The following is a 17,885-nucleotide window of genomic DNA, read 5'->3' on the forward strand; positions in this document are numbered from 1 at the left end:
GGAAATTCCACCATGGTTTGTGGTGGAGACTGGACATAGGATTTATTGCACCAAGAATCTAAACCAGGATACATGCTAGCTTTATTCTCTTCTTCCTTTCTCTTTTTCAGTTCTGCACATGAGACAAAATAAAAAAATCTCTTACAACTTAAGCTTCCGCAAAAATAGAGTATGAAACTTTAAGTTTTAAGCCAACTTGATTCAACCCCCCTTCTAAAGTTCAATCAGTACCATCAATTGGTATCAGGAGCAAGGTCTCAAGGAGTCAAGCTTCACAGCTTGGAGTAAATATCCATAGCCAACAATATGGGTCCTAACATCATGGCCTTTACTCTCACTAAAGGGCAGTCGAACAACAGACCTCCCTACTTCAATGGCACCAACTATTCCTACTGGAAAGAGAGAATGAGAATCTTTGTGCAGTCAATAGACTACAACATCTGGAAGATCATCCTCAATGGACCAGACGTTCCCACTAAAGAAAATGCTAATGGAGAAGTTGTGGCAAAAGAAGACAGCGAGTGGACTGAGGAAGAAAAGAAGAAGGTTGAACTCAATGCCAAGGCAATCAACCTGATGCATTGTGTGATCAGTTTTGAAGAATACAGAAAAGTGTTAAGGTGCAAGACGGCCAAAGAAATATAGGACAAGCTCAGACTCACCCATGAAGGCACTAAACAAGTGAGGGAGACCATAATTGACATGCTGATGAAGGAGTATGAAATGTTCAAAATGAAGGAGAATGAGAGCATCGATCAAATGTTCGAAAAGTTCTCAATAATCATGAACAATCTGGATGCCATGGGAAGGAGCTATTCTGAAGAAACCTTAGTGAGGAAGATCCTGAGGAGTCTTACTAAGAAATGGGAAGTAAAAAGCATAGCCATCTCTGAAAGGAATGATTTAATCAAAATCACCTATGATGAGCTAAGAGGCAAGCTGCTAGCCTACGAAATCACTCACATGTCTCAAAATAAACATGACAAAAAGAAAAGAATAGCACTGAAATCAATAATGAAAGCCAAAGAAGAAGAATCTGATGATAGTTTCTCAAATGAAGAAATGGTGCTCTTTGCAACAAAAATGAGAAGATTACTGAGATTCAAAAGCAAAGGCAAAGGAAGTTCTTCATCTAAAGACTTCAAGAAAGATCAAACCAAGTTTACGTGCCACCACTGCAAGGAACCAGGTCACTTCAAGACAGATTTCTCTCAACTAAAAAAAGGCGAAAAATCCAAGAAAGACAAGAAGAAAGTGATGATGGCAACATGGGAGGACCTGGAAAGCAACACCAGTTCAGAGAACTCAGATTAAGAGGCTCAGCTATGCCTGATGGCCGATCACGATGATGAAGATGAGGTAGATCTCTCTGACCTATCTGTTGATGAATTATACTACATTATCAAAGACATTATTGTGAATTCTAAGAAACTCTTAGATAAGTATGCTAAATGCAAGAAAGATAATGAGGCTTTGAGGACAAAAAATGATCTTCTTTTGAAAAAGATTAAGGCAACCGAAATTTGTAATGAAATTTTTTTAAAAGAAGACAATAGTTCCTTATGAGCTGAATTAGAGAAATTCAAACTCAAGCATAAGGTCATTGCTTCCACTGATTTGATTTTTGAAAACAAGAAGCTGAATGAACAAATTAAAAATCTGAATGAAGACTTAGCAAAGTTTGTTCAAGGTTTTCAAAATTTGGATAAACTACTTGCTTGTCAAGGTTTGGGTCTGAAATATCTGGACTTGGATTCAAAGAGGAAAGTAAGGCTGTTTTCAAACAAAATGTTCAAAAATATGAAGCCTCCTCTTCCAAGTTTTTCAAACCTAAAGGTTTTAATAAATCTAAAAAATCAATGAGCAAGAACCATTGCTACAAAAGCAATAGAAAAGGTCATGATCTTCCTCAATGTTTCATCTTTCTAAGGTCTTTTGGTAATGATAGTAAATTATATAAAGTTGTTAATGATTTCAATGCTTTTGGGCAACCAAGAAGATTTCACATCAAAGGATCCAAATGGATTTGGATACCTAAGGTTAGTTGAAGAACATGCAGGTTTGCCTTACATCCAAGAAGAAATTGGACATGTGGTATCTTGATAGTGGATGTTCAAGGCATATGTTCGAAAATGATACTTTCTTTATTAAACTCAACAAGTATGATGGAGGATTTGTCACTTTAAGAGATAATGGTAAAGGTAAAATAATTGCCATTGGTAAGGTTGGCAAAGATTTTTCTACTTGCATTGATAGTATTTTCTTAGTTGATTGGTTAAAGCATAATCTGTTGAGCATAAGTCAACTGTGTGACCTTGGGTATGCTGTAACCTTCAGAAAATCTGACTGTAGGGTCATTAATGAGAAAACAAGGGCTGTTTTATTTGTTGCCAAAAGAAATGACAATGTTTATGGTCTCACACTAGATGATCTTAAGATTCAAAATGTGACTTATTTCTCTTAAATGAAATCTGAAAAATGGATGTGGCATAAGAAATTAGGACATGCTAGCATGTTCCAAATCTCTAAGCTTGTTAAAAAAGGATTAGTAAGAGGTCTTCCTAAAATTAAATTTGATAAGGATATCACATGTGATGCTTGTCAAATGGGTAAACAAATAAAAAACCTCTTTCAAACCCAAGAAAGACGTCTCAACTAAGAAACCATTGGAGTTGTTGCATCTTGATTTGTTTGGACCAACTAGGACTCAAAGTCTTGGAGAAAAAAGTTATGGCATGGTTATTATGGATGACTACACTAGGTTTGGTTAGGTGTTCTTTCTAGCTCATAAATATGAAGCATTTGCTGTTTTTGAAAAATTCACCAAGAGGACTCAAAATGAAAAGAGTTTTAAAATTATTTCAATTAGAAGTGATCATGGAAAAGAATTTGAAAATCAACACTTTGAATCCTTTTATGATGAACTAGGCATATCACACAACTTCTCAAGTCCTAGAACACAACAATAAAATGGTGTTGTGGAAAGAAGAAATAGAAGTTTACAAGAAATGGCTGGAACTATGTTGTGTGAATATGAAGTTCCCAAATTCTTATGGGCTGAAGCTGTGAATACAACTTGTTATGTTTTGAATCGAACCCTCATAAGAAAATTTTTGAAGAAAACTCCATATGAACTTTGGAAAGGGCATCCTCCCAATCTTAGTTACTTTCATGTGTTTGGTTGCAAGTGTTTCATACTGAATATCAAAGAAAATTTAGGAAATTTGATCCTAAAACAAATAAAGGAATCTTTCTTGGTTATTCTACTTATAGCAAAGCATATAGAGTATATAATAAGAACTCTAAAACTGTTGAGGAAACTATGAATGTCACATTCTGTGAATCTAATTCTGTTCCTAGTGTTTGCATTGATGATAGTCTAGGTTTTGAAGCTGAATTGCTCAAAAATACTGAGTCAGTGCCTCAAAATTCAAGTTCCCAAGATACTGCACCTGTTAGTAGCGAAAATATCAATTCTGGAGGAGACAATTTGGAATTATCTCTTGTTGCAGTAGATAATACTGATGCAGAGGCCATTGTTGATCAAGAGGAACTTGAATCGTCAACTCAAACCAGAAGGCCCAGGGAATGGAAGTTTCTGAAAAACTATCCTGAGAAATTCATAATAGGTGATCCCTCCAAAGAAATATCAACTAGATCATCTTTGAAAAGAGTTGAATCTAACAACTTAGCTCTTATATCAAAGATTGAACCTCAAAATATCCAAGGAGCACTTGCTGATCCATCTTGGGTGTTAGCCATGGAGGAAGAATTGCAGCAGTTTGAGAAAATTTAGGTCTGGACCTTAGTACCTCACTCAAATTGAAAGAAAATCACTGGCACTAAATGGATTTTCAGAAACAAATTGGGTGATGATGGAACCATTGTCCAAAATAAAGCTAGATTGGTTGCTCAAGGCTATGATCAAGAGAAAGGGATTGATTTCGATGAATCCTTTGCACCTGTAGCTCGAATGGAAGCCATCAGATTACTCCTAGCATATGCAGCTCACTGCGCCTTCAAGCTATTCCAAATGGATGTAAAGTGTGCATTCCTCAATGGTATAATAGATAGAGAGGTCTAGGTGGCTCAACCTCCTGGATTTGAAAACAAAACCTTTCATAATCATGTTTTCAAACTAGCTAAAGCCTTATATGGTCTAAGACAATCTCCTAAAGCTTGGTATGAGAGGCTCAGCTCATTTTTATTGAAAAACAATTTTCAAAGACGAGTGATAATTGCAAGGATTAATCCCATTATGTCATCCTCTAACAAGTAAAGGAAAGTCAAATGAGCTATACCAATCCAAGTCCATAAGTCCTAGCTATTCACTAATTGAATTAATGAGAGCTAGAGTCAATGGCTACCAACTATCAATCACTTGGAAATTAGTAACTCAAAAATTCATTAATTACCTTCCCGAGCCAAGGGCATAAAATTCTACTCTAACATCCTTTCAAGCATTTTGACAAACACTTGGAAGGTATAAAAGGAAAGCATAGTAAATTGACAACAAGAATGAAATCTAACAACAACTTATTGCAAAGAACCAACAACAACAATCAAAGAAAGCACAATTAACATGAATTACCTCAAATTGCATTAAAAGAAAATAAAAGGAACAATAGTATATCAAAAACAAAGCATAGAGACAAAATAAAGGAAATTACAACAAGAGAATAGAAGAACAAGATGTAGCAACAAAGAATTGACAGGTAGAAGTAGATAAAAGCATGAATTAAAACCTTGATCTAAGCTTATTAACCTAAACCTAATCCTAATTCTAGAGATAAGAGAGAGGTTCTCTCTCTAGAAACTAACCAAAGCATTAACTAAACTAAACTATGTGTAGAGTGATGGAATGATGCCTCTCCCCTTTAATCCTTGGTCCTTTTAACCTTTTCCTGCCAAAATTCAGCTCCAAACTGGGCCAAGGACACTTCTCAATTCGCCAGGCACAATTTCACTTAAAATCACGTGCCAGCACTGACGCGTATGCGTACAGCACGCGTGTGCGTCTTTGGGGTTTTACGATCCATGTGTGCGCATCTGTTGCGCGTGCGTGTGGATGAGTGCAACCAAATCTTTGGTTTTTTTCCATGTGTTCTCCACTTTGCATGCTTTCCTCTTCAATCCTTTGATCCATTCCCAGCCTTTTCAAGCTGAAGTCACTTAACAAACACATCAAGGCATCTAGTGGAATCAAAGGAAGATTAAAATGATTAATTTAAGGGTCTAAAAGCATGTTTTCATACTTAAGCACAAATTAAGGAAGAATCACAAAATCATTCTATTTCATTGAATAAATGTGAGAAAAGGTTGATAAAATACTCTAAATTCAACCCAAGATAAACCTAAAAACGGGGTTTATCAACCTCCCCACACTTAAACCATAGCATGTCCTCATGCTAAACCAAGAAGGAAATAAGGGGTATGACATTTATTCAATGTAACTAGACTATATGGAACCTATGTAAATGCAACTATCTACATGAATGCGAATGTTTGGTCAAAGCAAATTAACTTCCAAGAAAACATATGCCAGCACAAGGGCTAAAGCAATAGGAATCAAACCAAACCAAACCCACAATTGTATTGAATTATCAAAAAGATTTTCAAACTTGCATAACGAAGAATGGTCATGGTGAAAACATGTGATTGAGCAATCGAACCCTCACCGGATGTGTATCCGCTCTAGTCACTCAAGTGTTTAGGGGTTGATTCACTCAATCCTCCCCTAATCATGCATTCCAAGATTTGTTCTTCATCTAACAATCAACAATTATTCAATGCATGCATACAATTATCATGAGGACTTTCTCAAAGGTTGTAACGGGGATAGGGTCAAGGTAGGGTCATATATGGTTAAGTAGACTAGAATTTGAATCTTTGATTAACCTAGACTTTCCCACCTAACCTATGATAACCTATACAAATTCAAAGCTAACCTAACTACCCATAATTCCCTTTTTCACATACTCATGTATTTCCTTTTCATTTCACAACACTTATGCATTGATTCTTATTGAACTTTACTTTGGGGCATTTTGTCCCCTTTTTATTGCTTTTCTCTTTTTTTCTTTATTTTTTCTATATTTTTCCTTTCTTTTATTTTCTATTTATATTCACTTTTCCTTTTCTTTTGTTTTTCTCATTTTTGTTTTCTCTTTTTTTTTTCTTTCAAACTATATACAAGAACATCAATGCATAAGGTCTAACATTTGATTAATACATGAGCATGCACCCAATTTCCAAATATAGAAATATAAACACCCTTTTTATCCCAACCAATGTTCCCAAATCTCCCCAAACTTGAATAATAAGCACTCTCACTAGCCTAAGCTAATCAAAGATCCAAACAAGGGACATTTACTGTTTTTCGCTTTAGGCTTGTAATGTGCTAAAATGAAGAATAATTGGATTAAGCATAGGCTCAAAACTGGCTAACAATAGAAGGTAAAAGGTAGGCTATTTGGGTAAGTGAGCTTTATGAAACAATGGCCTCAATCATATAAATGCATGCATATAAGGAATAACGGACATATAGAATTAAACAAATCAAGGATCACAATCATAGAAAGAGATTAATGCACACAAGAAGGAAAATAAGTGGTTATAAGATGTAACTACATCATTAGGCTCAAATCTTACATGCTTGTGTTCTTAGCTCAAAACATGCTCCACAAAATATATAATTCAAGCAAGTTCCACAAAAATTTTCAATTAATTGGGGTGGTGCCCTATAGATAAGTTCTTTGGAAAATTTCATTGTTTTGACTAAGTTTATTATAAATGCAATGTTGTGATTTAGAAATTTTAAAAAATTTCTTAGCTTATCCCTTTCTTTTCAAACCAAATTCTCTTATGCAAAAAGGGTAAACTTGGGTTTCAAAACCCATATTTTTCAAATCACAACTACAAAGCTAAAATAACTATATAAAGCAAATCCAACTAAAGAGATCAAATGTCTACAATGATCCAAAATGCAACAAACTAAAGCAAAAGTATCCCAAAATACTAATATGTACAATAATCCATAAGTGCAAAATAAACCAAAATGCAAATGCTAAAAGTAACACAAAATACTAGATAAATGTCTGAAATTGTTCACCAAAAATAGCAATCCACCAACGGTGATGACAGTGTAATAAGATAAATTCTTGTTAAGCATTGCTATGATTAATGACTAGGATAGAAAGCCTATGATCTCAACCCTTGCCATGAATGTCTCTCTTTACTTATTGCTTTTCTTTATTTTGCTTCCTCTAATCACTTGCTTGATTTACCTTTTCTTGTTCCTTTTATAAACCAAAACCCCCTTGCCCCTTCTTAGCCAATAATTGACCACTTCATTGCAATTCTCGTGAGACGACCCGGAGTCTAAATACTTCGGTTAATTCTTATTTAGGGTTTGTACATGTGAGACAACCATATCTTAATTTGATTTGAGGATTGACTATTGGTTTGGACTATACTAACAACGGAAATATTTTATGGAATTCTGAACCGGTATAAATCCCAGCCATCAAATTAATGGCACCGTTGCCGGGGATATAGGTTATCTTCCATGAGATTAGCTAATCTTGTTAGACTTTCTCACAATAATTTGCTGGCTGGGATTTATACCGGTTCGGAATTCCACAAAATATTTTCGTTGTTAGTATAGTCCAAACCAACAGTCAATCCTCAAATCAAATTAAGATATGATTGTGTCACATGTACAAACCCCAATGAAAATTAACCGAAGTATTTAAACATCGGATCGTCTCACAAGGAATTGCAATGAAGTGGTCAATTATTGGCTATGAAGGAACAAGGGGGTTTGATTGATAAAAAGGGGCGATAAAATAAATGACAAGAAAAGTAAAGAGAGTAATTAAAGAAAGCAATCAATAAAGACAGACATTCATGGCAAGGATTGAGATCATAGGCTTTCCATCTAGTCACTAATAACAATAATTAACAAGAATTTATCTTATTTCATCATCTCCAATATTGGAAGAAGGTATCACATTATCTTCCATGAGAGAAAGTCAAACAAGACTAGCTAATCTCAATCCAAATATCCCAATCAACTCACTAATTAAATTAGCAAGAAATTAGAGTCTATGGAATTAATATTAACTAACAACTCTAGATCACCAATCTAAATTGGGTTTTCATGACTCAAGATTACCTAATTACTCTTTCCAAGCCAAGAATGCTCAAAGTCTACTCTAAATCCCAACCAAGCATTTTGTCAAACACTTGGTGGGTATAAATAGAAAGCATGGTAAATATGCAAGAATTATAAATCTACCAACTATCAATTGTAAGGAAAGTAAGATCACAACTTAAATCAACAATAAAAGAATATCAAACATTAAATTGCATTAAAAGGGATCTAAATCCAACAAGAGCATCCATGAACATAAAAGAAAGTATAAAAGAAAAATTAACACTACAAACCATGAAAATCAAAGAGTAGAAGCAAGAATTCATAAAGAAAGCAAGATGAAAACATGAGATTAAACCTAGATCTAGAAGAGATTAACCTAATCTAACCTAATTCTAGAGAGAAGAGGGAGCTTCTCTCTCTAGAAACTACTCTACATGATACTAACAGTTCAAACAATTGCTCCCCCTTGCCCAAGCTTGAATTTTGCATGAAATAACATTATAAATGATTTGGATTAGGCCCAAAATGCACTAGAAATCACTGGCCATGAGTTGTTTTTACTAAACCATCTGCACCAATCGGCGTGTACACGTACAGTGCACGTGCGCGCCCTTATACATTAGGAAACTATGGCAAATTTTATATCATTTTGAAGCCCCGGATGTTAGCTTTCCAACACAACTAGAACCGCCTCGCTTGGACCTTTGTAGCTCAAGTTATGATTGATTGACTGCGAAGAGGTCAGGCTTGACAGCTTTGCAGTTCCTTCATTTCTTCCATCCGATACTTGCCTTATGAACCTGAAATCACTCAACAAACATATCAAGGCATCGAATAGAATTAAGGTGAGTTAAAATCACCAATTTAAGGGCCTAAAAAGCATGTTTTCATATTTAAGCACAAATCAAGGGAGAATTGCAAAACCATGCTATTTCATTGAATAAATGTGGGAAAAGGTGATAAAATTCCCTAAAATAAGTACAAGATAAACCACAAAATTGGGGTTTATCAAATCTCCCCACACTTAAACTAATCATGTCCTCATGCTAAAATCAAGAAAGAAGCAAAGGGGTATCAACATTTATTCAATGCAAACTAACTAAATGCAATCTATCTATATGCAATCTATCTACATGAATGCATCCACTTGGTCAAAACAAGTCAATTTCCAAGAATACATATACAAGCACAAGGGCTAAGGCAATAGCAATCAAATCAACCCACAATTGAATTGAATCATTGAAAGATTTTACAAACTTGCAAGAAAAGATGATCATGGGTGGAGACATGTAATTGAGCGATCGAACCATCACCGGATGTGTATCTGCTCTAAGCACTCAAGTGTATGGTGTAACACCCTAACTACCAAAGTTCACACTTCTGGCTGCGCGACTCTGATAGCTCGGATATTACGACGACTCTTATACTATTTAATACTAAAATATGAGCCTGTTTAAAACTTTAAACCGCAATACCGCTCCCAAAAAGTACTTTTATTCGATAACATACATCCATAGATACCATACAACTTACAGAAACTCATAGAGAGTACATCCATATATATACATACATATATATAAATATTATTACAAACATTAACCAATACAATTCCTATCCCTTTTATAGAATATATCAAGATAAAGGCGAGGGTACAATAAACCATAACTAAAACAATACAGAGTATCTCAACAACAACTAAATAAACCCTTCGTAACTTCTGCGCCCATATCCTGAAAGGGGAAAAATGTAGGGGGGGTGAGAACATCATCCTCGAAAGGGTTCTCAGTAGAGGGTTTTTGGAAATTACTGTAATAGGATACATGAAGATAAACCGTACCAGTGATTAATAACCTTTTTATGCCTCTTTTCAAAAACACGGTTTTCAATAAAAGTAAAGTCGAAAATCTTTACTGAAAGAGAAACCATTCAATTCTCAAAACTCAAAAGCCCTTTCAAAAAGCTTTATCTATACTGAACCAAAATAGCCTTTCATATCCTTCCAAACCGGAAACACAAACAAAACCAACCATCAGTCCACCTCATTTCAACCACGGCCCTAGGCCCAAACAATCCAACCATCAACCAATCACCACAATCCAACAGAGTCCCAGCAGCAAACACAAATAGGAAGATGCAAGCACAAGCAAACAGTTATTGCAAGTAGAACAATTAGCAATTAATCACATAGGCAAACCAAGTATAATATGCACACCCAAACAATGTCACATAAATGCATATGATGCATACCTGTCCCTAGAGGCTGATGATATCATCTGTCGGTTATATAGCCAACCCGACACGTCCTGGTAGCTAACCATGGACAGAAACACCCCTCTCGGAGCAAGTAGGTTTTAGCTACAACCCCATTGCTACTACCCGCTCAACCCAGAGCCAGGGGAACAACCACTACTGCGGCTACTACCCAGGCGGGTGTTTAAAAGCTCAACCTGGAGCAAGTGGAATCACCACTACTACCGCTACTACCCAGGCGTCACAATCTCTGACCTGGAGCAAGTGGGACGAACCACAACCCTTGCTACTACCCAGGTATCTCAAGCATATATTCATTCAGTCCCAACCATGGATCAACGTCCATCTTAGCCATCCGGCTTAAATTCATAATTCATAGTCAGCCATACGGCTCATAACTCATTCGGCAATCAGCCATAAATCAATATCATACACAGCCATTCCGGCTCACGGTTCAATCCAGAACCAGCCAATATTCATAATCATACACAGCCATTCCGGCCCATAACAAAACAGCACTTCCACCATCCAACATCATCAAATTCATAAAACCGGCATTTAAGCCATAAATCACTTTTTCTCAAATCGCTTCATTTTGAAATCAAGTTTCAACTCTTTTCAGCCTTGGCTTTAGAAATCTCGTTGCTCAAATCATCTCAGGCTCATAAGCCAAATTTACTCAAAGTGAGTTCCCTTTTTAAAACAAAGCCACTCTCGGCATTCTCTTTCCAAAACTTCCAAAACCATGGCAAGTTAAGGATTTATTTCAATGTATTTAAAATCACCCATACAACAATGGGATTTCATAACAAAAGTTTCTTGGCAGAGTCCCAAGTCTTTAGGGGAGAATAACATAACTCATTTCGCCAAATTCATTTAAAATCATTAAAACATTGGCTTTCTGATTTGAGTAAGCAAATAGGATCTAAGCCAAACCGAGCCATGTAATCATTTACTTCTTTCAAAGCCGTTTCCTTTACTTAGGCAAAACCAACTTCAACCCCCATAATAAATTCTAGAATGTTTCAACTGTTCAAAATTGTTTTAGTCTTGCAAGAATTCAGAATTCAAAGAGTACTTAAAACCTTTCTCAAAACATTTCAAAATGAAACTTGTCAATAGACATTCAGGTTCTTTCAAAGTCATTGAAACTTCTTTAATTGAAACCCCCAAGTCAAATTCAAAGGCATAAACCCTTTTCACATCCAAACAGCTTTAAAACACAAGTTTCATCTAGATAACCTTCTCCTGAAAGAGATACAATGCCTTTCTTAAGAAGCAAGACTAAATCACAATTTCCTCTTTATTAATTCATTTCGAAAGCATGAATCATCCTTTTCTCGATAATTCAAATAAAATAGTAGAAGTCTTTAACTCATCATTTTCCAGACAACATTTCAATAAAGACTCGGATTTTATAGAAATTTCGGCAGCACCTCCCCTAAAACCTGGACTTTTGCCACCCGGTTCGGGTCCCAACTAAACCGTTTCTCATTCCTTTTCAACAGCTCAAAACCAGAAATCAATTCAAAAGCAAGCTAAATCCAACAGTCGCCTCAATGGCATACCTCAAGGAAACCATTTCAAAAATCAACTCAATATCAACTGATTTAACTCATTTATAAAGCTTTAAAGAATCAGTTCAGCAATAAATCATTTATCAAAACCAGAGCAATTAAAGCAACCCAGGCTGAATTTCAAGAGCATTCTATCTTTCACATCATCAAAATAATTGACTCAATTCAAACCAATCCTCAACGGATTAAACTCATTTCAAATATTTAAAGAATCAATTTCAAACATTACATTTCACAAGCCACACAACAATTCAGCCAAGCCAACATCCATAATCATTCGAGTCAATCAAATAATACATAAGGCAGATACAATCACTAATTACACCATATCTCACATCAGTATCCATATGTAATAATTCCAATAATAAACTGTAGTTTGCGGAAACCGCCCCTACCTCAAAACGCAAATTCCATAACTCAAACGCGTTACAGGAACCTCCTCTCTTAAACTGAGATCACCAACAACGCAACCTTGGCTCCAAGCCACTCCCGCGGTAACCACAGCAACACTAATCGCGACACATAACAATAGAAACTCAGTCTCATAGCAATTGATGCCACAAATCCTTAGTGTATGAAGCCAGAATAGCAACTAGAGAGCTTTCAAATCGAAAACGCTTACCGAATGAAGAAGGAACAGCTGAACCGGGATAGTGGCGGTCTTCGAACCGGTTCAGCGGCAGCCCGGCAGCCACCTCGAGCGGCAGCAGTGACCTGAATAACATGTAGTGACAATGAGGTTCCCAGAACTCAACGGAAAGGAGAACCAGCTTAAAATCCTTACCGACGAGGCCTTCCGGCGACGGCAGTGACATTTCCGGTGGCAGAGGCTTACCAGCGCACCCTCATGAGCGGTGACAAGGCCCCCAACAACAGCTGGGCACAGTGGCAGGAACAGCCCCGCAATGGTTCTCCTCCGGCGGGGCTCCCCCTTTCTTCCTCACGACAACACCGGCGACGCTGGCGGCGAGCAATCCGGTGACTGGGCGGCGCGACCCTTTTCCCCCTTCGCGGTCCTCCCCTTCACCTCAGATTTTCTCTGCGACGGCGCAGGGATGGTGGCATGGCTGGACTGGGTGTGGCCTCGGTGGCAATGGCGAGACAAAACGGCGACCCACGGCCATCCTCTTCCTCGTGTAGCCCTCTGTTTCGACCTCTTTCTTCGCCTCGGACCTGACGGCGGACTCCAAGGCTGTGCAATGCGGTGGGCTTGCAGCGGCCGCGACTGATTATGGTGGCAGCACCCTCCTTCCCAGGCTGACGCGATCTCCTCCCGTTCTTTCCTGGTCCGTGGGTGAGTTGGAGGGATGAAATTAAAAGTGTATGATGAGGGAGGGAACGGCGCGAGCAAGGTGAGACGGCGGCGTTGAGCTGGGCGGCGGCAGTAGCGAGGCCACAGCCATCACCGCCCCTCCTTTCTTCCCCACTACTTCTTGGTTCTGTTACTGTGGCTGGGTATAGGTTTGAGGAAGGGGAAACGTTTGTGGTGTGGCTGCTGAGTTGGGTGAGAGGGTAACCGGATCACGGGTTAGGGTTTCAGGGTTAGGGGTATTTTAGTAATCTTACTTAATATAGGGATAATATAGTAATTAGAAATAAATTCTAATCCAACAATAATAATGTATAGAAATACTATTTGCTCATCAATTTCACACTTTATTTTCAATAAATGTCCAAATCCAATGTTTAGAAATAATACACTTAATTTCTTCATTTTCCAAAATAGCAGTACTAATATTTAAAATATCAATCATTCAATCCAAATCATATAAAATCCTTATTATTTCATAACTATCAACTTTATAATTCAAATAGAGAAAATAATCCAATAATTATAAAATTGGATAATAATCATAACTCATCTCAAATTCAATAAATCAAAACTTGCTTTAATTTTCTTTAATAGAGGGATTTCTGAAATTAAAGCTACAGAAACACTGAATTTGAAATTTGCTAATGATAGCCTTTTTTCAAAGGTTTTGGGTCTTACATATGGGGTTGATTCACTCAATTCTCCCCTAATCATGCTTTCCAAGATTTGTTTTTCATATAACAATCAACAATTACTTTATGCATGCATACAAATATCATTAGGGCTTTCCCATAGGTTGTAATGGGGCTAGGGTCAAGGTAGGATGCATATGGTCAAGTGAGCTTGAAATTTGAATCTTTGATTAATTTAAACTTCCCACCTAACCTATGACAACCTATACAATTCTAAACAAACCTAGCTATCCATTCTTCACTTTTTGACACACTCATGCATTCCCTTTTGATCACCACACATATGCATTGATTATTATTGAAATTTACTTTGGGGCATTTTTGTCTCCTTTTTATTGCTTTTCTTTTTCTTTCTTTTCCATATATTTTCTTTTTCTTTATATATATATATATATATATATATATTTTTTTTCTTTTTATTTTTCTCATTTTTTTTCTTTTTTTTTTCAAACTAAAATATATATAAGCACATCAATGCACATGGTTTACACATGATTAATACATGAGTATGTACCTAATTCTCATGATTTTTTCAACAAAAACGTAAACACACTTTTATCTCTACCCAATGTTCCCAACTTCCCCAAAATTAAATGATGAACACTCTCACTAGTCTAAGCTAATCAAAAATCCAGATTAAGGACATTTATTATTTTTCAGTTAGCCTTGTAATGTGCTTCAATTAAGAACAAATGGGTTAAGCATCGGCTCAAAATTGGCTAACAATGGAAGATAAAAGGATAGGCTATTTGGGTAAGTGAGCTATTTGAACAATGGCCTCAATCATATAAATTCATGTATACACAAAATAATGGACATAAAGAATCAAACAAATCAAGGATTACAATCATTGGAAGATAATAATGCACACAAGAATGAAAGTAAGTGGTTATGTATGATGTAACCACACAATTAGGCTCAAATCTCACATGCTTGTGTTCTTAGCTCAAAACATGATCCACAAAGTATATAATTTAAGCAAGTTCTAAAATTTTTTTTCAATCAATAGGGGTGCCCTATAGATAAAATCCTTGGAAAATATCATGATTTTGACTAAGCTTAATATATACATATGCAAAATGAGAAAGTGAAACTAAAAATTCTAAAATGAAATGCAAGAGTGTTGGGATTAGAAACTTGTTACCCAAAAACACCAAATGGTCGGACGACCTCTCCACACTTAAAAGTTTGCACCGTCCTCGGTGCACTAAAAGATGAGCAAGGGGGTACGACGACTCTCCGAGTTGCCACCTTCAGTTGGCGGGTCAACCGGTGCTGCGTGTTCTTCCTTTCGCTTCCATTTTTTGCTTATGGTGCATTGATCATGAAAAACAAAATAAACACCGTAAGGTGAGAAAATACAAAAGCAAGGAAGCGTGAATTGTTGGAATGAGGTAAGAACCACTAGAATTGAGTGAGTGAATTAGTGTGATATTGATGAAAAATAGGTGTATGGGTTCTAAAATTGTGCGCGGTTTAGAATACACACACACTAGTACAAAAAGTTATATCACAATTACACAAAAGAAAACATGCACTTCACTCATTCTAGTGTGCTTGAGATACTTTAAAAGACTTGTAGGCTAAAACAACCCAACAAGTAATGAAGAAGCATAAAAGCATTCAAGCAAAAATCAAGCAATTGTGAAATTGGATAATGCATGGACATTGATTGATGTGTAAGTAAATTTGAAGAACAAAATGGTATAAAGAGCTCACACATCAACAATGACACATATTGAAGTTGTTGTAACACTTAAGTGACATAGAGGTGAAACACATGGATGCTATGGAACTTAGGAAAAAGGATATAGAAGTCAAAAATCAATCACATAGCAAGCATGATCCACAAAGCTTGAAAATTTCAAAAATACGTCACTAGGTAAGCTTTCGATCTAATTTCACAATTCTACAATCTTAATGCATGAAATAAATGATGTGAATAAGGGTAAACCATAAACAAGCATCACCTAAAAAATGCAATGATAATATACAATTACCTAACAATAGATGATGAATGCATGGTGGCCAAAACATGCAATTCAAAAGAGTTAAGAAGCATAAAGGCAATGTAACATTCACTTGGTGCTCACAAATGTTAAACATGAAAACTCAAAACCAAGTGACAAAATATAGCCTCAATAATTAAATCCAACAATAAAAATAAAAAAGAATTATGCTAAAATAGCATCAGTTAATACTAAGCAGCAATAAACGGAAAAAAAAAACTTAATAATCCAACACTTATAACGAAAAATAGAAAATGAAATGAAAGATTAATCTAATTAAACAAGTAAATAGAAAACTAAAAGAAATGGTTATGGATGGTGTTTGGTAGTTGACGATCGGTTTTTCTATCGGTAAAGAAATATAAAAATATGATCGCGTTGTAAGTATAGCTTCTAAACCAACAAAAAATCCTTTCGTACAAAAGTTTTGTTTGTCACTTAAGCAAACCCAATAAAAATAAATAACCGAAGTATTCAAACCTCGGGTCGTCTTCTCAAGGAATTGCAGGGAAGTCTGATTTATTATTGGTTATGAAAAACAGTATTTTTGGGTTTTTTTAATGTATAAGATAAAAAGCAAGAATAGTAAATGGAAAGAAAGTAAATTGTAAGGAATTAATTTAAATGACAAATAAAATAAATAAATAACTGTAAAATAAACTCTTGGCAAGGTATAAGAACTGGAAGTCCTATCCTAGTTATTCTTATCGATTGTGATGAGAATTAGATTTTTCTCCCACTTTGTTAACCTCTAACTATGAAGGTAAGTTAAGTGGATGAATTAATTTGAATCCTCAAGTCATAATCTTTCCTTGGGAAAGGCTAGAGTTAGTGGAACTCGAATTAATTCTTGAAGAATTCCAATTTTCAGTCAACACCTCGAGTTTGATAACTCAAGCGTCACCAATTGATTAACCAAAGCCAAAAGGGAAAATTCTAAATTAAATTAAAGACTTCATAAATAGAATAAAGCAATCATAAATCTGAAACACATAAAATTACGTTTAAACATAAATTCAAATCTAACATGGAGTTCATAAACCAACATTAACAAACTAAAATAAAATAATAGAATAAATAAAAGTAGAAGAACATTGAACCTGGGATTGAGAAGCAATCCTAAAATTAAGAGAAATCCTAAACACTAATCCTAAGAGAGAGGAGAGAACCTCTCTCTCTGAAACTATATCTAAACCTAAGATTATGAATTATGAAAAGCATGATTATGAATGAATTGATTCCCCCATTTTATAGCCTCTAATCTGTATTTTTTGGGCCGCAAACTGGGTCGAAAACAGCCCAGAAATCGCTGGAGAAGAAATCTGCCACGCTGATTTTCGTCACTGCAACGCATCCGCGTGGAGCACGCGTTCGCGTCGCTAGCGTTAGGGAAACTATGGCATATTAAATATCAAATTGAAGCCCCAGACGTTAGCTTTTCAACACAACTAAAACCGTGTCGTTTGGACCTCTGTAGCAAGTTATGACCATTTTAGTGCGAGAGGGTCAGGCTGATAGCTTTTCAGTTCCTTCAACTTCTTGTATTCCTTCCACTTTTGCATGCTTCCTTTCCATCCTCCAAGCCATTCCTGCCGTGTAATCTCTAAAAACACTTAACACACATATCAAGGCATCTAATGGGAATAAGAGAGGATTAATATTAGCAAATATAAGGCCAAGGAAGCATGTTTTCAATCATAGCACAAAATCAGGAAGGAAAAAGTAAAACCATGCAAATAGTATGAATAAGTGGGTAAAGAGTTGATAAAATCCATTTAATTGAGCACAAGATAAACCATAAAATAGTGGTTTATCAGTAGTATTGGATAATGATTGAAAGGTGGAAAGAGAAGAGAAGAAGGAAAGAAATGGAAAGAAGAGAAGAAA

At 36.0% G+C, this 17,885-nt stretch overlaps 1 protein-coding gene across 1 annotated transcript; it reads left to right on the forward strand.

Moving 5' to 3' along the window:
• Window positions 1-306: 306 nt before the first annotated feature.
• On the forward strand, window positions 307-645 carry LOC148564846 (uncharacterized). The gene has a single exon (XM_088487096.1). The coding sequence runs from the start codon at window positions 307-309 to the stop codon at window positions 643-645; it is 339 nt and encodes a 112-aa protein (XP_088343222.1).
• The last annotated feature ends 17,240 nt before the right edge of the window (window positions 646-17,885 follow it).

This window comes from Arachis ipaensis, chromosome B5 (assembly GCF_059453495.1).
Source record: "Arachis ipaensis isolate K30076 ecotype BB chromosome B5, ASM5945349v1, whole genome shotgun sequence".
NCBI classification, from domain to species: Eukaryota; Viridiplantae; Streptophyta; class Magnoliopsida; order Fabales; family Fabaceae; genus Arachis; species Arachis ipaensis.

Bases quoted from the DNA above. Each gene is read 5' to 3' on its own strand.
- LOC148564846 (XM_088487096.1), top strand. From the start codon at position 307: ATGGGTCCTAACATCATGGCCTTTACTCTCACTAAAGGGCAGTCGAAC.